The 20,959-nt window shown below is 30.5% G+C and overlaps 1 protein-coding gene across 1 annotated transcript in view; it reads left to right on the top strand.

The window, feature by feature from the left end:
• Positions 1-18,323, top strand: part of LOC115879182 (nose resistant to fluoxetine protein 6-like) — a 51,234-nt gene extending 32,911 nt beyond the window's left edge. The window contains 8 exon segments of the mRNA XM_030895874.1: positions 6,483-6,625; positions 8,807-9,071; positions 11,352-11,549; positions 11,633-11,815; positions 12,522-12,712; positions 17,184-17,329; positions 17,607-17,822; positions 18,188-18,323. Of these exon segments, the coding sequence (XP_030751734.1) occupies positions 6,483-6,625; positions 8,807-9,071; positions 11,352-11,549; positions 11,633-11,815; positions 12,522-12,712; positions 17,184-17,329; positions 17,607-17,822; positions 18,188-18,295 (1,450 nt within the window). The 3' untranslated portion in view covers positions 18,296-18,323.
• Positions 18,324-20,959: the final 2,636 nt, after the last annotated feature.

Raw genomic sequence — 20,959 nt, 5'->3', positions numbered from 1 at the left:
AACGGTAGTAGACCGAGCTTGGAAAACAGTGCATGATTTTATTAAATTTTTATTACCTTTCTCCTTATTTTTTTAATTTTTATAAAAATTATGTATCATTTACGTGGAAAAACGTTGAAAAAAATAAAACTGATTAGGTATAATGGAAATTCTTGTACAAGTAAGGGTGGCTGCAACGACCTCCCGTAATCCTGCGGTTAAAACAAAACAATTGATTTTTATATATGAAAACCAGCTGTCATGTTTTAACAGCAGGATTACGGGACGTCGTTGCAGCCACCCTAAGTAATGTTATTTAAACTATTTATAGCACGCCGATGAATTGCTCGTATATAGAGAATTTCGTTTTTCCCCTTACCCTTTGTAGAATGTAGAATGTAGAATGTTTAGGAGGGGAGTTAATCACCGCGACTCATCATACAGTCTCAGGGCTTTAAGAAAAGCCAGTATCTGAGACGGCTCCACAGAGGCCAGCTCTCCATCCTCGACATCAGACGTACCATAAGGTGTTCTGGTGTTTCCCCATTTTCCCCACAAAATCTGCATTCGCCGTTGTTTCTCAGTTTCAGTTTACTGAGGTGTTCGTTGAGGAGACAGTGTCCTGTTAAAACCCCGTGACAATCCGAAGATTGTTTTTACTTAAATCAAGGAAAACCTTTGATTTTCTCGGTCATAAGCTCTAAGGAATTTTTTCCAGAGTGTCTTAGACCGTTGGAGGACACCCATTCAAGTTACCATGGAGGTCTTCCAGATTCTTCAGTTCCGCTTTCAGCGTTGGTTCCCGTTTGGAGAACAGAACGGTTCTGGTCCAGTTAGTGGAGTGTTCGCTCCTTTTCTTCTAGCTAGATCATTTGCTTTTCATTGCCTTCTATCCTTGGTGAGCAGGCACCCAGAGTAGGAGGACTTTATTTTCTTTGCCTAATTTGTTGAGCTTCCCTAGGCATTCTTTGACCAACTTCGAATTGATGGTTACTGGAGTTGATCGCGTTAAGTGCTGCTTGACTATCGGATAGGATGGCAATTTCCTGTTTTCGATAGTTCCTATCTAAGATAAATTGTACGCATCTTTCGATAGCGCAAATTTCTGCTTGAAGGATACTGGGGTAGGTGCCCATTGGTTCGGAGTATTCAGTTTTCGGCCCAAATACTCCTATCCCTGTCCCTGCTTTGGTTTTGCAACCCCTTACCCTTTACGGATACCCCGTATTTACAGAACGGATCGACACAGGGTCGGACTGCCCATATTATATATATATATATATATATATATATATATATATATATATATATATATATATATATATATATATATATATATATATATATATATATATATATATATATATATATATATATAACTATTAGGGGGCCCCAGCCTTCGCGGGCCTCCTTTATAGTTCATTATTTATTCTTAACAATATTTGCCTTTGCATTGCATTATGGCATTTGCATTGCATTGGTTTACCTTGCATTAGGGTAGTTCCCTGATTTCTATACAGGGTGAGTCTTAAATAAGTGCAACTATTTTCAGGGGTGGTAAATATCGATAAAAGAAACAATATTTTCTCTTTACCGTTTTTACAAAAATAAATCCAAAACAAACGAGTTATTTCACTTTTAAAATTTCCAATTTTTTGCTATAATTTTGAGAATCATTGGCTTTTCCTCCTTGTAAATTTAATCTACTACCTATGTTGCCATGTTACAAACAAAGTATGTTTTTAAACTAAAAATTAAACAAACTTTCATTTTTTTTTAAATTCCAAATTTTCAAAAAAAAAATTCGCGCAAAAAAACTCATAATCGTGTTTCTTGGGTCGAAATATACTACCCCTAAAAATATTTGCACTTATTTAAGACTCACCCTGTATAAAATAGGAAAAAATTGACCAAAACGTAAGGCGAAAAAATACGCAAAAAAATCCACACTGGTCCCTCCTTACATTGCCACCCGGGCCCCTTTGGCATAGTGCGACTTTGGATCGACGTACTGTACTAAAGAAACATACTAGTAAGAAGTACGCGTGTTTGCTTTAGCGTGATCGTAACGGAAATTACGGAGATAGCAGCATTTCGGTGGCTAATTCAGATCACTGGGAGTTAAAATAGCAAATTTTCTTTAATGGGAAAAAATGTATTTGCTTTCCCTACTTATAGAGTATTTTTTTTCTCTTTCTAATGGTATAAAAAACTTATTAACGTAAGAAATGGAGTTAGCAGGTTATCACGTTTCCTTGACGATACGCAGTGGTACAAAATTGAAATTATTTTTTTTTTATTTTTGCACTAAACAGCCCCCAGAATAAAGTCTCATGAGACACCACTGACAAATGCAATAAACACCTGCGGTAGAGAATTTTATGGTATACATACGCGCTATTCATTTGACAGTTTTGTCTTCCGCATTTATGCAACAAATTTGCCCGTTTCTTTATTCGATATTTATGAGTTCAAATAATTTATTATTAACGATAAGTTAAATGATGTATAAAAACATTTATTAACGAAATCTTACACAACAGCATTAAACAATTATTAATAGATTAGCAGTAATTAATGCCTTAATTAGATATACCCAGAAATGTGAGGAGATCTCTTTGATTGTAAATAGGTGATTCCATTCTGATTGTGATTTTTATGTTTTGTGCTATTATTTTCTCTTACTGGTTGTACAACAGAGTGCTTCATTTTGTTTGAAAATGAGGGGTATCTTGCTTATTAGGATAGATAGAAATTTTTAGTTTTCGCGAATATCTTTTTATGAAACTAAAGACGTCGAAAACAAAACAATTAAATAAACAAAAACAACTAAAGAGACAGCTTTATTTTATTTGTCAAATTGCATAGAAACCGACGCCAACCCAGCACAATATCTTTTCTACTTTTGTTTTATTATACAGGGTTGTTTACCACATACGACACGGAGTATTGAAGCTAAACGATGAGATTTTTACAAATTTTAAGTCTTGGGTTCGATGAAGGACTATTAGAGGTACAATTTAAAAATAATTTTACAAGATACAGAGTGTCCCAAATAGAGTAAAAATATCAAAGTTGTATTTTTTTTAAATGGAACACCCTGTATATTATTGCATTTTTAGTTTCTACGATTAAAATAAAGGTAAATTTGATTAAAGGTTTATTATACTTAAACCTTACCGTTTTTGAAATATTTTTTCAATTTTATTGAAATTGCAGTAAAAAATTTTAAGGCTTCATTCCTCCAAAGGGTACCAAAGTTTTAATACTAAATATTTACAGAAGTTTATTTATTGATCAGTTATTGTGTTGCAATAATAAAATAATACTACCTTATACAGAGTGTCCTAAAAAATTTATTTTAAATAATTATTAGCTTCAAACGGCAATAACTTGTTTAATTTAAATAGAACACCTGTATATTTTACGAGAATCAGATGCACAATTTAATTGTCTATCAAATTATATTATACCATTTTTTACCTATCTCTTTAAGTTTCCGTAGAAAATGCATTTTCTTGTAATTTAGAATTTATTTATCAATATACCTATGGAATATTGACATTTTAGATTATTTTTAAAGATGTACCAAATTTTTAAAGAGTACAGATACTAATATTGTGGATATAATTCGTTTATTTCATTAAAAATAAAAAAACTGTTTAAATATTTGTTAAAAGGGACCAATTAATATGATTCCAGTATTCAAACTACACTAACTGACTGCATTGATTAATAATAATTGTTCCAAATACTAAAAAACTGAATTTTGTATGGGTATTAGACAGTGTGATAAAAGTAACACCTTAAAAATGATATTTCATTTTTTAATAAATGCTTATTTATAACAACAGAGACTTTAATTTTGATAACTTATTATTATATTGATTTCTGACTCAATTCCACATTTATTTAGAATAATTTATTAACGAATACAATTAAGTATGTAATTAATTAGTATATGGGCGGAAATAATGGTGCTATATTTTAATTAATGGTATACTCTTTTATAAAGATTTAAATAGTTTTCTTTTTGCATACAACATTATTGTTTTTAGCAAAACGATAATATTACTAGAATGTCAATATATGATGTCAATATTCCATGGGTGTCAATAATAAAATGTCAATATTCCATGGGTATATTGATGCATTTTCTACGAAAACTTGAAGGGATAGGTAAAAATGGTATAATACAATTTGATAGACAATTAAATTGTGCATCTGATTCTCCTAAAATCTACAGGGCGTTCCATTTAAATTAAACAAGTTATTGGCGTTTAAAGCTATAAATTGTTTAAAATAAATTTTTAGACTCTGTATTAGGTAGTATTATTTTTATTATTGCAACACAATAACTGATCAATAAATAAACTTCAGTAAATATTTAGTATTAAAAACTTTGATACCCTTTGGAGAAATGAAGCCTAAAATTTTGTACTGCAATTTCACAAAATTGAAAATATTTCAAAACGGTATAGGTTTAAGATGTAATAGAAGCAATCAAATTTACAACTTTATTTTAATCGTAGAAACTAAAATTGTAATAATATACAGTGTGTTCCATTTAAAAAATAAAACTTTGATATTTTTTACTTATTTGGGACACTCTGTATCTTGTAAATTATTTTTAAATTGTACCTCTAATAGTCCTTCATCGAACAAAACTTGAAATTTGTAAACAACTAATCGTTTAGCCTACCAATACTGTCCGTGTCGTATGTGGTGAACATCCTTGTATATTATCGTCACTGACGCACACAAAAATCAAACGAATACTAAATTTCATTTATCAAAAGCATTCGATAGTCGTGGCTTAACGATAACCATTTAGTCGCACGACGAGGTTGTCACATATGCTTTAGTATACAAATGAATGAATGATTTTATTCGAATGAAACCATTCGATAGTTGAAATCATTCATTCAGTAACCATTCGATAGTCTAATTCATTCGATAGTTCCCATCGCTACTCAAAACGAAATAAGTAAATTACTTACAGGTTATTCGGGCTGAGGCGACAAACGCCATATCCAGACTACTTCCATTTAAATCCCCAATAACTTATGAAAAGGAATACAAAAATTTTCAAAAATGGAAGCAATTAAAAAACGTGCGAGAAGAAATTTTTTGAAAGTTTTTAACCTATCCTCGCTGTTAAAGTATCACTTAACCTACCCTTGCTGTTAAAGTACTATTTTGTCTACTATTTTTGATAAATAGGCAATTTTAACAGCCGCTATGGAAAAAAAGGAAATATCACACTGAATCTTATATTTAAAACCACATAGTGCGTTGTATCAATATGGGCAAATTCGAATGCACTAAGTTATGTAAACCATGACGCTGTACTGATAGAATTTATAGAATTCCAAAATTATTAGAACCTTTATAAAACAAGAAAGTCCACTGCAGTGAAAGTACTGACACAAAAACTGCAAATTATGTAAACCATCTTATATGTCGATGCTAGACATTAACATAGTATAATCTGTGGTATAATTTTATCCATAAAAAAGTGTATTTTAATTCTAAATACATATTTATAATGTTTTATAAACAGTTTAACCGTTTTAGTAAAATGTTCTATATTACTTTTATAATTATATAATATTTTTAATTATATCATATTTTAAAGTACAACTGCATTTTTAACAAGTTTGTGTTTTTGTGTTTATTTTTTAGAAAATAACTTAATTTTAAATTTATGTAATCATTTGAAAAATATTATTAATTTATTAATTTAATCTGTACATTCCAACAGCAAATACCATTTAATATAAAAATGTTTTATGAACATCAATTATTAAGTTAATACAAAATATGTAACCATTAAAACTATGTCAGTAATGATTAAATCTTATATTAGGCATAGTAGGTACGTAGGTTGTCTTCTAAGTTTTTACAAAAAGTGAAACAGAAACGAACAAAAGAACGAAGTTTTTTTTCTGGAAACATTTTTTCCTCTCTGAAGTTGATATCGTAGAAACATGGTTTTGAAAGTCTTCAACAGCTCCTTGAGGTGATAAAAATCACAGCCCGCGTACATTTTGTTTGACAGTGGGGAGCAAGAAAAAGTCATTAGGCAATAAATCGGGTGAATACAGGCAATGATTTTAATTCGATGTTATTCTCTTTCAAATATTCAGTAGTTTGACGTGCTTTATGGGAGCTGGCATTGTCGTGATCACGAGTGATGCGATGTTTTTTCTTCTTTTTCCTTATTTTATCGAAGACTGTTGGCAAACAAATTGTTCAGCATTAACAGTTATTCGATCCTATAATGGAATGGTTGCGACGTGTCCAGTATAACTGAAGAAACAAGCGATTGTAAACACTTAAAAGTTTTATTTTTACGTGAGGAATTATTTCCCTACGAAAGATGGCACATATTTTTTGAAACAATCTGTATCTTGTTATTACTCGTTTATCGAGTGTTTTTATTAATCACCATCAAGTCCGATTTTTGTTCATTTATTTACTCATTTTTAAATATATTTCAGTGGCTGTACTTTGATCATCATACTGCTGGTAGTACTAGCTTCGATCGTTGAAGTGATACAAAAAAGAAACAGTAAAGACCTAGAAGTAAGCAGAAACAAGGAGGGAAATGCCAACGAAGGCAACAATCGAAAAAAGGAAAGTAGTAAGTTTTATAATAATTATTATTATACAGGGTGGTTCGAACTGTATTCCGAAAACTTCGGCAACATATTCTGCAGGTAAAAATAAGTAAAAAAGTTCGAATATATGTGTGTCCTAAAATACTTAGTTTCGGAGATACAGGGTGTAGAAATTTCATTTTAATTCGATTTTTTCCAAATAATTTCTGAAGTAACGTCAATATTTGGATGAAAATTGGCGTCTGGCAGTTTTTGACATGAGAAATTTGGTTTTGATGTCACCTAGTGTCTCCTACTTGTAGAGGGCGCCGCCTACATATTTTTTACTGGTTTGAAGCGCAATAACTTTTCGTCCGTACCAGTATAAAACTACTGAGTAAAAAAAATACATTTACGACGTCTTTTTTTGTCGTAAAAAAGGTATTTTGGTAAAGATCTCTACGAGTAATGGTTCATGAGATATTTGGAATCGAAGTTATCAGTACCTGTCATCATTGACTCAAATTAAACATATTGACTAAATAGTTATTAGACTGAACTCATAAAATTGAAATGATTTGTGGCAAAAGTTCAACAAGAAACTGTTTTATCATCATTTTTTCATATTAGAAAGAGATACTGAAAAGTCAAAGAATTTAGCTACATGTTGCTTAAAAAATCATCAAAATCGGTCTACTAGAACAAAATACACTTCCCCAATAAATTAACACACAACAAAAAAATAACCAAAAGTTTAAGTTAAGTTTTTGTCAAAACCACTTATCGGATTTGGACGATTTTTTTTTGAATGATAGCTTATTCTTTCCAGAATGTTGCTGTACTAACTGTATTTTGATAGGAACCCTTTTTATACTAATACCGGGTGTAGCAATTATAACGTGTTTTTTTTAATAAAATTTGTAGACACCCTGTAGAGTTGATCAGTTATAGTATCAAGTTAAAATTGAAATCACATTTTAGCCTTATCTTTTTTTTACCTTTTGTTTTTTTATTTACTCCATTATCTTCCTTATTACACGAGAAACAACATTTTATAGGATGACATGATTTAATATTGGTTTTAATTAACATTTTTTCATTTTACTCACTAAAGTAAGTAGCAGGCTATGGAAAAACACGGATTACCAGTAAATGTCAAATAGAGATGCTTGTTGTCAGTGTCAGTCGTTTTTGTCCTTTTTTTTATATCAAAAATATACAACGTGCACGTGAGACAAGAAATCTTACACGCCAAGAATGTGCTCAAGCATTAATATTGTCTGGGGAAGGTTGGAGCTACCGAAGAATTGGTGAACAATTTAATGTAACTCACTCAACCATTTCACGAGTTATACAACGGTATAGAGATACTGGGAGTAATTGTCGCAGGACGGGACAAGGCAGGAATCGAAAAACCAATCCGATTCAGGAACGTTTTTTAAAACTTTCAACATTAAGATAACGTTTCGTAACAGCTCGGACCCTTCAAACTCAGAGATACCAATGGTCTACAAGTTTGCACAGAAACTATCCGTCAGCGACTGAGGGAATAGAATTTGAGACTAGAGTTGCCGCCCGAGGTCCAGCTTTAACTAGAGATAATCGAAGAGCGAGGCTAAATTTTGCCAGAGAACAAAAAATGTTTCTCATGTAATAAGAAAGATAATGGAGTAAATAAAAAAACAAAATGTAAAAAAAAAGATAAGGCTAAAATGTGATTTCAATTTTAACTTGATATTATAACTGATCAACTCTACAGGGTGGTACAAATTTTATTTAAAAAACATGTTATAATTGCTACACCCGGTATTAGTAAAAAAACAGTTTTTATCAAAATACAGTTAGTATAGCAACATTGTGGAAAGAATAACCTATCATTCAAAAAAAATCGTCCAAAACGGATAAGTGGTTTTGACAAAAACTTAAACTTTTAGTTATTTTTTTGTGGTGCGTTAATTTATTGTGATGGGGGGAAGTGTATATTAAACTTTAAAATACATCAAAATTTTAAGTGCACGTTTTTCGTGCCGGTGAGAGTATTAATAAATATTTAATTATCAGGATTATTCTTCAGATTGAAGCTTTTTAGTTGACCCAATCCACCAGCTGGACTTTAAGCTTTTGGATTTCCGTAACCTGTAAATCGTAGGAAATCTCAAGATAACTAAGAGATCTGAAGATTAATCCGCCCCTACGAAACCGGCCCTTAGTTATTATATTTTCAGATGTATATTTAAGGTTACTGTTGGCATTTTCCGCCTTGAACAACGGCAAGAAGGTGCTGTCCGTCGAGAAGCTGCCCCAAGACTCCATCAACTGCCTGCACGGGCTAAGGTTCTTCTCCATCGCTTGGATCGTGATGGTGCACACTTATTTGGCAGCGTTCGGAGTGGGTCGGAACAAGACGTTGAGGAATTTGACCGAGAAAAACTTCATGTACCAGACTATATCGAACGCCACTTTCTCGGTGGATACTTTCTTTTTTATCAGGTACCTACTTCTATTACGTTTTGGAAAGATATCAGTACCTACAAGTAAAATGAATTCTCCAAATTTAGACATATCCAAAAGTCCAAAAGTTATATCTTGGGTATAAGATCGGATTGTTACTACACTCTTTTTTGCAAAATATGCGGGCCATAATAGCGCACATTTTCAAAGCACCTTGATATACAGGGTGGCCCGTTAATGCGAGCACTTCCAATATCGTCGAAAAGGTCTAAATCCAGTTCTGTACAAAAAACCGGCGCGGCGATTGCAATTTAAAAAAAACTTGCGTACAATAAAATATTTTTAAGATATGCACCTTTATAAACTATGCAATGTTTATATAAAACTTTTTTTCATTTATTCGTAAACAACGACGATATTGGACATCCTCAGATGAATGGGTCACTCTGTATACTGGGTGCGTCTCAAAAGTGGTTCACCCCTATAACTTTTTAATTTTTTCAGATAAAAAAAACGAGACTTGGTATGTTAATATGATATAAATTAGGACTGATTGACGTATTCAATTGTTTTTGGTTACTTCCTGTTTGACCGGAAATAATTACAACCTTTGATTTTTAAATGGCTCCCACGGTATATTTTTACTTTATTTGATAGAAAATGACATTCTGAATAGAATGATATATCATAAGTCAACTTTTGACATTTTCGCTTACGGAAAAATTGTATTTTAAATCTCAATCTAGAGTGCTATGGCTGTGTTAAAAACACTAATTTTTAATCAAGGATCCTAGGAAAAATAGATTTGATCATCTAATGTTTTTCGTGACTTGTCCTGGCCGGTTAAATATGCCCAAATCGTATTTTTAATCATATCTCAATTTTTTCAAATGGAACGTGGGTGGCTCATTAGCATACTTGGAAAAATTATTTTTTACGAATAATTTGATACCACACACTTGGTATTTCGAGTCAAGTTTTTGTTACGAACCGCAAGTTATAATTTCAAATAAACCATATAGAAAAATGTTAAAAGTTGACATATGATATGTCATTCTATTCAGAGTGTATTTTTTTAAATAAAAAATTACCGAGGGAGTCGTTTAAAAATCAAAAGTTAGTAGTTATTTCCGGTGAAACAGGAAGGCGACCAACAACAATTAATTGAATATGTCTATCAATCCTAATTTATGTCATATATTATGGTAATATACTAAATAACGTTTTTTATCTGAAAAAATAAAAAAGTTATAGGGGTGAGCCACTTTCGAAACACATCCGGTATAAAGCTCTCAAAATTTAAAATATACAGGGTGTCCCAGAAATAAGTGCAAGTATTTTAACTGGTAGTATAGTTCAACCCCAACACGCCTATGAGGTTTTTTTCGCGAAAAAAAAATTTGAAAATTCGAAATTTTTTGAAAAAAACTTTTGAATTTTTTTTAGTTTTTAGTTAAAAAACATAATTTCTTGTTAATGTGGCAACATATGTAGGTATTAGATTAAATTTACAAGAAAGAAAATTCAACAATTTAGCAAAAAAATCATTTTTTTTGGAAATTTTCAAAGTAAAATAACTCCGTTATTTTGGACTTATTTGAAAAACGATAAAGAGAAAATATGTTTCTTTTATCGAGATCTACCACTCTTTAAAGTACTTGCCCTTATTTCAGGGACACCCTGTATAATAGAATATTTTTGACTCTATGTATCGGTAATTATTTTATGCTAGAGTCTAATTCAAAATCAACCATACTAAAATAGGCTAAAATAGGCCACATTGTTTTGTATATACAGGGTGCGTCAAAACGAATTACAGTGTCACAGATAAAGACAGCACATTAGAGTTTTTTTTTTTCTTCTTCTCTATACAGAGCGTAGGCGTACCTCTCGCATGTACAATATAATAAAAAAGGCGTTAGCGATGGATATGAAATGAAGATCCCTGTCATTTTATAAGTAAAGGTATAGAAAAATGTCATCGATGTTTATTTCCAAGCCATCTGGACCGTTTGTTTTTCGATCATACGCACTTGTGATGTGAGTCATCAGTGTTTCACAAGTACACGGGACCTACATTTTATCGCCGAATCCTAACGGCACTAATAATTGAGAGGCTGAATCAATTTTACAAGTAGGCACTAAAAACTAACTTTTGTCATCCAGTGTTGTGCTAATAAGTTTCCAGGATGTACAAACCTAAATTTTATGTTATCATCTTAATGCGCTTCATAGCATAAATGGAAAAATTATTGCATCACCTAAGTACACATAAATATTTTACATTTTTAATTGATTTTCTATTTTTATTTCTTTCAGTGGTCTTCTAGTAACATTGATGTTTCTTCGAAGCGATGGCAAAAAGGAAAAATCATCCAAATCCATACATTTTCTTAAAGCTGCTTTCCTGGACATATTCAAGTTTTCCTCCATGATAATTTACAGATTTCTGCGCCTTACCCCAGCGTACTTTTATGTCCTAGTTCTCAATGAAATTGTGATGAAGAATATTCACAGGTTAGGTATATTGCATACTTACCTTTTACTATTCTTATTTATTTCAATTATTTTAAAAGTTAACTTTTTATTTTCTTTTTTAGTAACTCCGTATTCTCTCCTGCAATTTATGATCATGTAACTTGTAAGAAATTCTGGTGGAGAAACATTTTATATATAAATAACTTCTTTCCTCAAAAGGAGTTCTGTATGTTGTGGTCTTGGTATCTTGCCAACGACTCCCAATTTCATGTGATAGCTTCGATATTCTTAGTTATAGCTGTCAGGTAAGCTAAAATTTCATTTAATCCCCTTTCTGAGACAAAATACATTTTTGAATTTCCTTAAAAAAATAGTGCAATATTTTTCGAAATTTTGGATCACATTTTAATAGAAATAGATCTTAGATTTGAGAACTATGAAAAATTGCATTTGAAATACCGTATAGTCGAAAAAAAAGACGTCAAAGAAGTTAAAAATTACGTACTCAAAATTGACATTAAACTTGAAAGATTGAAAAAGGATAGAACGTTTCCAGACAAAATCTATTTCCAAAATTTTTTTCTCTAATTTTAAACAACACCATTTAAAAATCATTTTTACTCAATATAAAAATAAATTACAACCTTCACTGGCAGTAAGAGCCATTAAAAAATAGAGTACGGGCCAAGTAATAACGTCTAGGGCTTGACCTCGCTAAAATTATCATCGATTGTCATTTTCTAGCCGTCTTTGATGTTGTTTTTTTTTCGATCGTATTGTACATACAGCATATTAATAATATGAAATATGCTTCCAGTATGAACCTATTTTGAATATAACAAATTATGATTTATGCTGATAAATTATCTAATAGCTTCTTATGTATAAAAATATTGGAAGTTTGATTTTGATAGTTTTAATGCTGCTTTCAAGTGCTTCCATTGAACAAAGTTACCTATATTGGAAATCATTCTAATAATTAATTATTTATAATGCAGAATCTTGTTTTAGGAATACTAGAGCCTTGAAATTCGTGTCTATTTCCATGATTTTGTTACTAATTTCATCCTGGATAGTGACGTTTATCATAGCGATGAGGCATCAGTACGTGGCTAGAGTGGAACAACCGTTTGCCTTGTTTGACGAGCTGTATGACAAGCCTTGGATGAGGATAGGACCTTATTTAATAGGGATGTCAACAGGTTAGTATACAGAACATGTCATCAACTGCTTTATTTGTCACTAACGTTCCAGTTTTGGCGCTTTTTACATCTGTATAAATATCTATAGGTACCGGGTGTTGCATCGTCGAGCGGGACATAGGAAATCCCATGTAAATTTTAATGCGGTCAATTATTGGCTTCCCTAATTATTTTAGAGAATAATTCTATTTAGGTTTATTGAAGAGCACTAAAACCCACATTCAAAAGAATAACTTTAGATATTTTTGATTAGCCCGTTTACGAGTTATCGCCGATTTCTTTTTAAATATTTCTCCTTTCTTATGAGCACCAGTCAAGGTAAAAGATAACTGTTAAATGAAGTTGTCATTTCAGAAATTTACCTATTTAGTGCTTTATTATTATTGAAAACTCATACCTACATCGAAAATATTAGCCAAGAATTACACTACCGAAGAAAAAGTATTGATTAAATGGTATTATCAAGGAAATAATTATCAAAAGGTGTCGGACATGTTTACTGCTCTGTATCCGAATAGACCGATACCTGGAAAATCTACAATCGCAAGGAATATCCAGAGATTAGAGACCAAAGGTACCCTAATAAATAACTGCATATGTGAAGCAAGGCAGGAACAAAGATACTTGAGGATGAAGTAGGAATAGATCACACTACAGCGCTTCGAATTTTGAAGCGACATAAATACTATTCCTTCAAATATGAAAAGCATCAAGAGCTACGAGATGGGGACGAAATACGGCGGCAGGCGTTTTGTTTTGATATGATGGAAAGAGCAAACACGGATAGGGACTTTTTTAAAAACATATGTTTCACTGACGAATGCACGTTTACCTTAAATAATGACCCAATGTTTAAAATTATCGATATTGGAACAAAGAAAACCAACACAGGTTTGTCGAAACAAGGACGCAATATCCACAGAAAGTAAATGTTTGGGCAGGGATATTCGGACACAATATTATCGGGCCATTATTTCTTACGCGAAATTTAAATGCAGAATATTATTTGGAACTACTCGAAAATCACATTTTACCTGCTGTACATGATGCCGCTAGGGAAAATCAGGAAGTTTAGTACCAAATAGATGGCTGCCCGGCACATAGTACCCTGGCTGTTCGGGAATATTTAGACAATAGTATAACGGAAACGTTATTGGCCTAAATCATACAGTAAATTGGCCAGCAAGGTCTCCTGATATTTCGCCAAATGATTTCTTTCTCTGGGGCCATTTAAAAAACAGGATATACAAGAATAAAAAATACCCAAATCTAGACGAGTTAAAAAATGCTATTTCTGCCGAATGCAATAGAATTTCAGTTTAGCAACTAGCGAATGTAAGAATAGAATTGTATGATCGCCTGGGTTATTGTCTAGCAGTCTGGGGGAATATTTGAACATCTTAAATCCTAAAGTTCTAACAATTTAATAGTACCTAAATTAATAAGTTATTGAATATTGTAATAATACTGTTGCGGACCCGTGTGGACTCGACCTAACCTAACTATATGTCCCGCAATCAGATGACCTTAAAATCGCATTAAAGAATAGACACCGTAATGATTCATTCGAAGTTTCGAGAAGAATCGAGTTCCACTGGAATGGAGTAGTACATACGAAAACATTCGAAACTTTCTCTATGCACCTAACGATTTATGGACTATTCGAGAAATCTTTAGCTGTGGGTATAAAAGCCGGCGGCTGTAGCCTGAAGAAGACAGACATAAATAAACGAGTACAGTTGACATTCTTTCTAGATAAATAGTTATAAATCGTTTGTAAATAGTTCTTTAAGTCTTTTATCGTTATTGTTTTTGTTAATTACTGTTAAATAAATTGTGTTTAAATAAATTGTGACTTTCTATCCATACAGAACCGAGGAAAAACGTAACAATACTATAATTAACCTTGTAATTGATTACTTTATTTTACTTTAATTCATATTAATTTGTATTTATAAATACATCTTTAAGATTTCCGATGTAGGAATGAGTTTTCAATAATAATAAAACACTAAATAGGTAAATTTCTGAAATGACAACTTCATTTGACAGTTATATTTTACCTTGACTAGTGCTCATAAGCAGGGTTGAAAAAAATCATGATTTAAAAAAAAAAATAAAAAAAATCAGATTTTTTTTATTTAAATCAGATTTTTTTGATTTTAATTCAAAACAATATTTAAATCGGATTTCCAAATGACTAGGACTTATTTTCAATTAAAGTCCTATCCTAAATGGCTAAATCTATACCCCGATACCGATAACATTAACAATTCTACGGGGCGTTGTGATTTTTCCACATCGGTCCTAACCTAACCAAGATATTCTGCAAAAAAAGCCGTTCGCTTCAGATCAAAAGGATTTTTTTTTCAAACGTCTGAAAAGTATTAATTTTTGTCATTTTAACTCCTAGGCATAAAAGTACAAAAATATATTATTAAACTGACATATTAAGTGTAAAATTCAACAGAGTGTACAAATTGTTGCTCGATTACTGTTTATATTATTTGTAATGTTTGAAATTGATTAAAAAATTATTTGTAATGTTTATAAAAAATATTATGTTCTATTCGGAGTAAAAATTTACTTTTTGTGCCTCCCTGTAACATCGGAATAGCTTTACGATGGTCCTTCAAAGGTTAGGTTAATACACTATTGTTCCGAAATATTCTTAAGTAGAGAATGAAATTCGTATGTATTATAAATATCTAATGTCAAAGTGTAAAGTACTTACTGCAGATCAAAATATCGGTATGCATTTGGAAACATACTTAATATAACACTTTTTATTACTAAAATATAAAACAACATATTTTCTGACAACGATTATAGATTCTCGGGAATGAAGATATAGTCTCTATATTAGAAGAACCTAGTTCTGCACTAGACTTTGCGAATGATATGTATTTGAACAGCGAATTTTTGTCACTTATACATAAATTTTAAAATAAATCCCTGCGTTTAGCGGTCTAATGGATTCACACGAAATTACTTCAAAAATTGGTCAAAGAATTAAATTGACGAATAGATATTTTTCTGTAGTTTTATAACATTTACAATTATTTTTCGATTTATTATCTGTTATACCTGATATAGAAATATGTTTTATAGTTGTCTAGGACACATTTTTGTTTCAATAAAAAATTTTTTTGATTTAAATCACATGATTAAAATTAAAAAAATCATTTGATTTAAATCACGATTTAAATTATGATTTAAATCATTTGATTTAAATCATGCCAACCCTGCTCATAAGTAAATACAGGGCCATAAAAAAGGAGAAATATTTAAAAAGATATCGGCGATAACTCGTAAAGGAGCTAATCAAAAATATCTAAAGTTATTCTTTTGAAGGTGGGTTTTAATGCTCTTCAATAAACCTAAATAGAATTATTAAGTAAAAGATACTATGAGTGGGGACGTGCATATGGGTTGTCACTGGACTATTTTTCTCAAAAAAACATGCACGCCACTGACTTTTTTCCCGCTTGTTAGCAAAAGTGTGTAGGTCATTTAATGCCGATTAAAAGTTGTATCTTGATATTTTGTCCACTTCAATAAACGCAATTTTATTAATGACAATTAATAAAATTAAAAAATGTCTATAACTCTGTGGCGGATTCATCTCTTCAAAAAAGGTAGCTGCTAGAAACCATAGTGCGTCGTCGGTAGCAAAATAACACAAAGAAACAAAGAAAAAATCTATTTAAAATATTTAAATGAAACTATTAGAGAAGTTTTTTTTAAACAGATACGTCTATAAAAACCGTTGGCGTTCTGTCGTATGCTAATATGAAAAATAAATCTTATTTTTACGAGAGGAATCTGCCCACGAGAGATGGCACATGTTTTTTTAAACACCCTGTATATTATTATAGTATAAATAATTAGGCAAGTATTAACTTTATTCATACACCACAATTAGATTTTCAGGTTGCAAATATTTAGAAAGTATTTATTTGTTCCTCTCACTCTTCCTTTCCCTTTAATTTTATTAAAATTAATTATGTATCTTGGAAGCTAAAATAAGTTACTAGGTTTTCTCAATCTAGATATCTGCCTTTTGTTAGATCCCCTAGAAGTTTCAACAAAGTGTTTATCTGTTTAAAAAGTATTTTAGAAAAAACAGACCCAGTTCAACTTTTTTTTAATAAGAAAATTAAATTTTAATTAGAACAATTTATATTTAATTTGTTCTTTGAAATGTTTCTAAAATATATTTACTAAAAATTATACAAGGATATCAATAAGGTTTAAAATAAATTAAATAATAACCTCTTAATATTTTTTGAAACTGTTCAAATGCAACGTTTACCTCAGAACATATTTGTATCTATTATCTAAGTATCTTTCGTTTGATGTTACATATCGAAAGAAGTTATGCGAGAAGAACTATAGTAGATGCTATAGAAAAAAATATCAAAAATGGTAAATGTAGTTAATTAAATTGTTATTTTTTGTTTTGTTACAGGTTACATCTTATACAAAAACGATTGCAAAATAAAAATCCACTATCTGCTCATGGTACTTGGTTGGATATTAGCACTATCGTGTTTAGGATCTTTGGTATATGGCTTAGGTAGAAAAGGATTGGTAGTACCAGCTTCGGCATTTTACGTAAGAAACATATTGTAATAATTAGTGAGTTATTTTTTTAAATGTCGTTCTCAAAAACGGAATTGAAACGATAATAAGAAGTTACAAATATATTATGTATATAAATAAAAAACAAAACTTTGTACTTACTACTCTATTAAATATAAGACATGAAAGTCTTCTAATTAAGAGTTTTAAATCTTTTTGAGCAACAAAATACATTTTTGATAGACTACTCCGTTATTATCTATTTTTAAGCCTGTATTCCTATAGCGCTATGCAGTTTTTCATTTTTTAGGTTGCGCTAGGACATACCGCATGGGGTGTATCAATCGCCTGGATAACCATAGCCTGTTCGTCTGGATACGGTGGCCCACTTAACAGTTTCCTGTCTTGGAGACTGTTCCTTCCACTTAGTCGACTAACGTTTTGTGCGTACCTTGTCCATCCGATGATGATGTGCCTCACGGGATTCGCCTTGGATGGCCCCATACAGCTGCACAACTTTTATACGGTAAGATACTTCCCTCAAATGTGTACTTTTCAAATTTAAAACTTAGGTTGGACACGCAGAGAAAGAGCAAAACAGTTTTAGTCAAAAGCGTTTTTGACTTTTGTAATCGCAAAACAATTTCCGATGAACGTGATCAACTTTGAATGACAAGCGATGGCGATAGCGCTGCCAGATTGTGATGGATTTATGAGATGATGATTATGAATATTTACAAATAAAAAAATATAGAAGGCGATTTAGTGTTTTTTGGTGTACCTTCCCAAAAGTAAAGACTAAAAATTTGATAAATTATTAAATTATCGTACCATCGATGCTCAATAATTCTTTTCTATTAAAATAATACACTCTTTTTGTTTTTGTTTCAGTTAGTTATATTCTTTGGAAACCTCGTCTTGTCATTCTTGACGGCCTTTGCAATTTCCATGGCATTTGAGGCACCAATGGTAAACATATTAAAAATTATATTTTCTTGATTATAACTATATAAATATATCTGTAAATAGTAATAGTTAAATAAAATAAAATTTTAACAAGAAATTTTTCGAATAATTTCTTATACCTATTATCTTATAACCCACTGACATGTAAAAGTGACAGGTAAAACAATAGTTGAAGTGAAATGACAGGTCTATGTCACTACCATCATAAATACAGGGTGGCTCACCTCATTCGCCTCGGTTGATTATACGAAAACGAAAAGATGTAGAAACAAACTATTTTATGAATACTCATATACATGCAGGAAGACAATGTGCATAATTTAAAATTATTTTGAAAAGTACAAGGTATGTCAGTAATCAGTAATCAGTAATTTTTGTTATTCCTGAATAAATTTAGTTTTTAAGTTTATTTCTTTACCTTTAAACTCAGCATTTATTCTGAAAAGTAATGTAGAGGGTGTTGATAATCTATTCTATTGTAGCATGCATATTTCAATATCTTTAAATATTTCAAAAATTAAAGTTTTAATAAATGCAATTTTTAGGTCCAAGAATCCAAAAATGAAATAAATACCGAGTGTGTTTCATAAGAAAAAATATAACTTTGGTATGGGTCTTAGTTCTGAAACACCCTGTACATTTAGAAATAGTTTTAAATTGTGCTCATTGCCTCTCCACATAATATCTCCATTTTGCTGGACAATAAAATATCTATGTGATGGCAAAAATAAAACTTAAAAAACACATCTGTTGAACATTCTTTAAAGAAAACCTATACAGGGTTGTTCACCACATACGACACGGAGTATTGTAGCTAAACGATGAGATTTTTACAAATTTTAAGTCTTGGATTTGATGAAGGACTTTTAGAGGTACAATTTAGAAATAATTTTACAAGATACAGAGTGTCCCAAATAAGTAAAAAATATCAAAGTTGTATTTTTTTAAATCGAACACCCTGTATATTATTGCATTTTTAGCTTCTACGATTAAAATAAAGGTAAATTTGATTAAGGTTTATTACACTTAAACCTTACCGTTTTTGAAATATTTTCAATTTTGTGAAATTGCAGTAAAAATTTTAAGGCTTCATTTCTCCAAGGGTACAAAAGTGTTTAATACTAAATATTTACTGAAGTTTATTTATTGATCAGTTATTGTGTTGCAATAATAAAAATAATACTACCTTATACAGAGTGTCTAAAAAATTATTTTAAATAATTTATAGCTTTAAACGCCAATAACTTGTTTAATTTAAATGGAACGCCCTGTATATTTTAGGAGAATCAGATGCACAATTTAATTGTCTATCAAATTGTATTATACCATTTTTACCTATCCCTTCAAGTTTTCGTAGAAAATGCATTTTCTTATAATTTAGACCTCATTCATCAATATACCCATGGACTATTGACATTTTATTATTGACACCCATGGAATATTGACATTCTAGTAATATTATCGTTTTGCTAAAAACAATAATGTTGTATGCAAAAAGAAAACTATTTAAATCTATAAAAGAGTATACCATTAATTAAATATAGCACCATTATTTCCGCCCATATACTAATTAATTACATACTTAATTGTATTCGTTAATAAATTATTCTAAATAAATGTGGAATTGAGTCAGAAATCGATATAATAATAAGTTATCAAAATTAAAGTCTTTGTTGTTATAAATAAGCATTTATTAAAAAATGAAATATCATTTTTAAGGTGTTACTTTTGTGTTACACTGTCTAATACCCATACAAAATTCAGTTTTTTAGTATTTGGAACAATTATTATTAATCAATGCAGTCAGTTAATGTAGTTTGAATACTGGAATCATATTAATTGGTCCTTTTTAACAAATATTTAAACAGTTTTTTTTATTTTTTAATGAAATAAACGAATTATATCCACAATATTAGTATCTGTACTCTTTAATAATTTGGTACATCTTTAAAAATAATCTAAAATGTCAATATTCCATGGGTATATTGATAAATAAATTCTAAATTACAAGAAAATGTATTTTCTACGGAAACTTAAAGAGATAGGTAAAAAATGGTATAATATAATTTGATAGACAATTAAATTGTGCATCTGATTCTCGTAAAATATACAGGGTGTTCCATTTAAATTAAACAAGTTATTGCCGTTTGAAGCTAATAATTATTTAAAATAAATTTTAGACACTCTGTATAAGGTAGTATTATTTTATTATTGCAACACAATAACTGATCAATAAATAAACATCAGTAAATATTTAGTATTAAAAACTTTGGTACCCTTGGAGAAATGAAGCCTTAAAATTTTTACTGCAATTTCACAAAATTGAAAATATTTCAAAAACGGTAAGGTTTAAGTATAATAAACCTTAATCAAATTTACCTTTATTTTAATCGTAGAAGCTAAAAATGCAATAATATACAGGGTGTTCGATTTAAAAAAATACAACTTTGATATTTTTTACTTATTTGGGACACTCTGTATCTTGTAAAATTATTTCTAAATTGTACCTCTAAAAGTCCTTCATCAAATCCAAGACTTAAAATTTGTAAAAATCTCATCGTTTAGCTACAATACTCCGTGTCGTATGTGGTGAACAACCCTGTATACTAACTATACGAGAATATATACAGTCAATGACTATTCATACAACAATTTTCTTAATATTATGTAAAACATTTATATATTACTTAACTGAGT

This window comes from Sitophilus oryzae, unplaced genomic scaffold, assembly GCF_002938485.1.
Source record: "Sitophilus oryzae breed Bouriz unplaced genomic scaffold, Soryzae_2.0 scaffold_1576_pilon_pilon, whole genome shotgun sequence".
NCBI lineage: Eukaryota > Metazoa > Arthropoda > Insecta > Coleoptera > Curculionidae > Sitophilus > Sitophilus oryzae.
The sequence above is the reverse complement of the archived record's forward strand: the minus strand, read 5'-3'. Positions and strand labels throughout refer to the sequence as shown.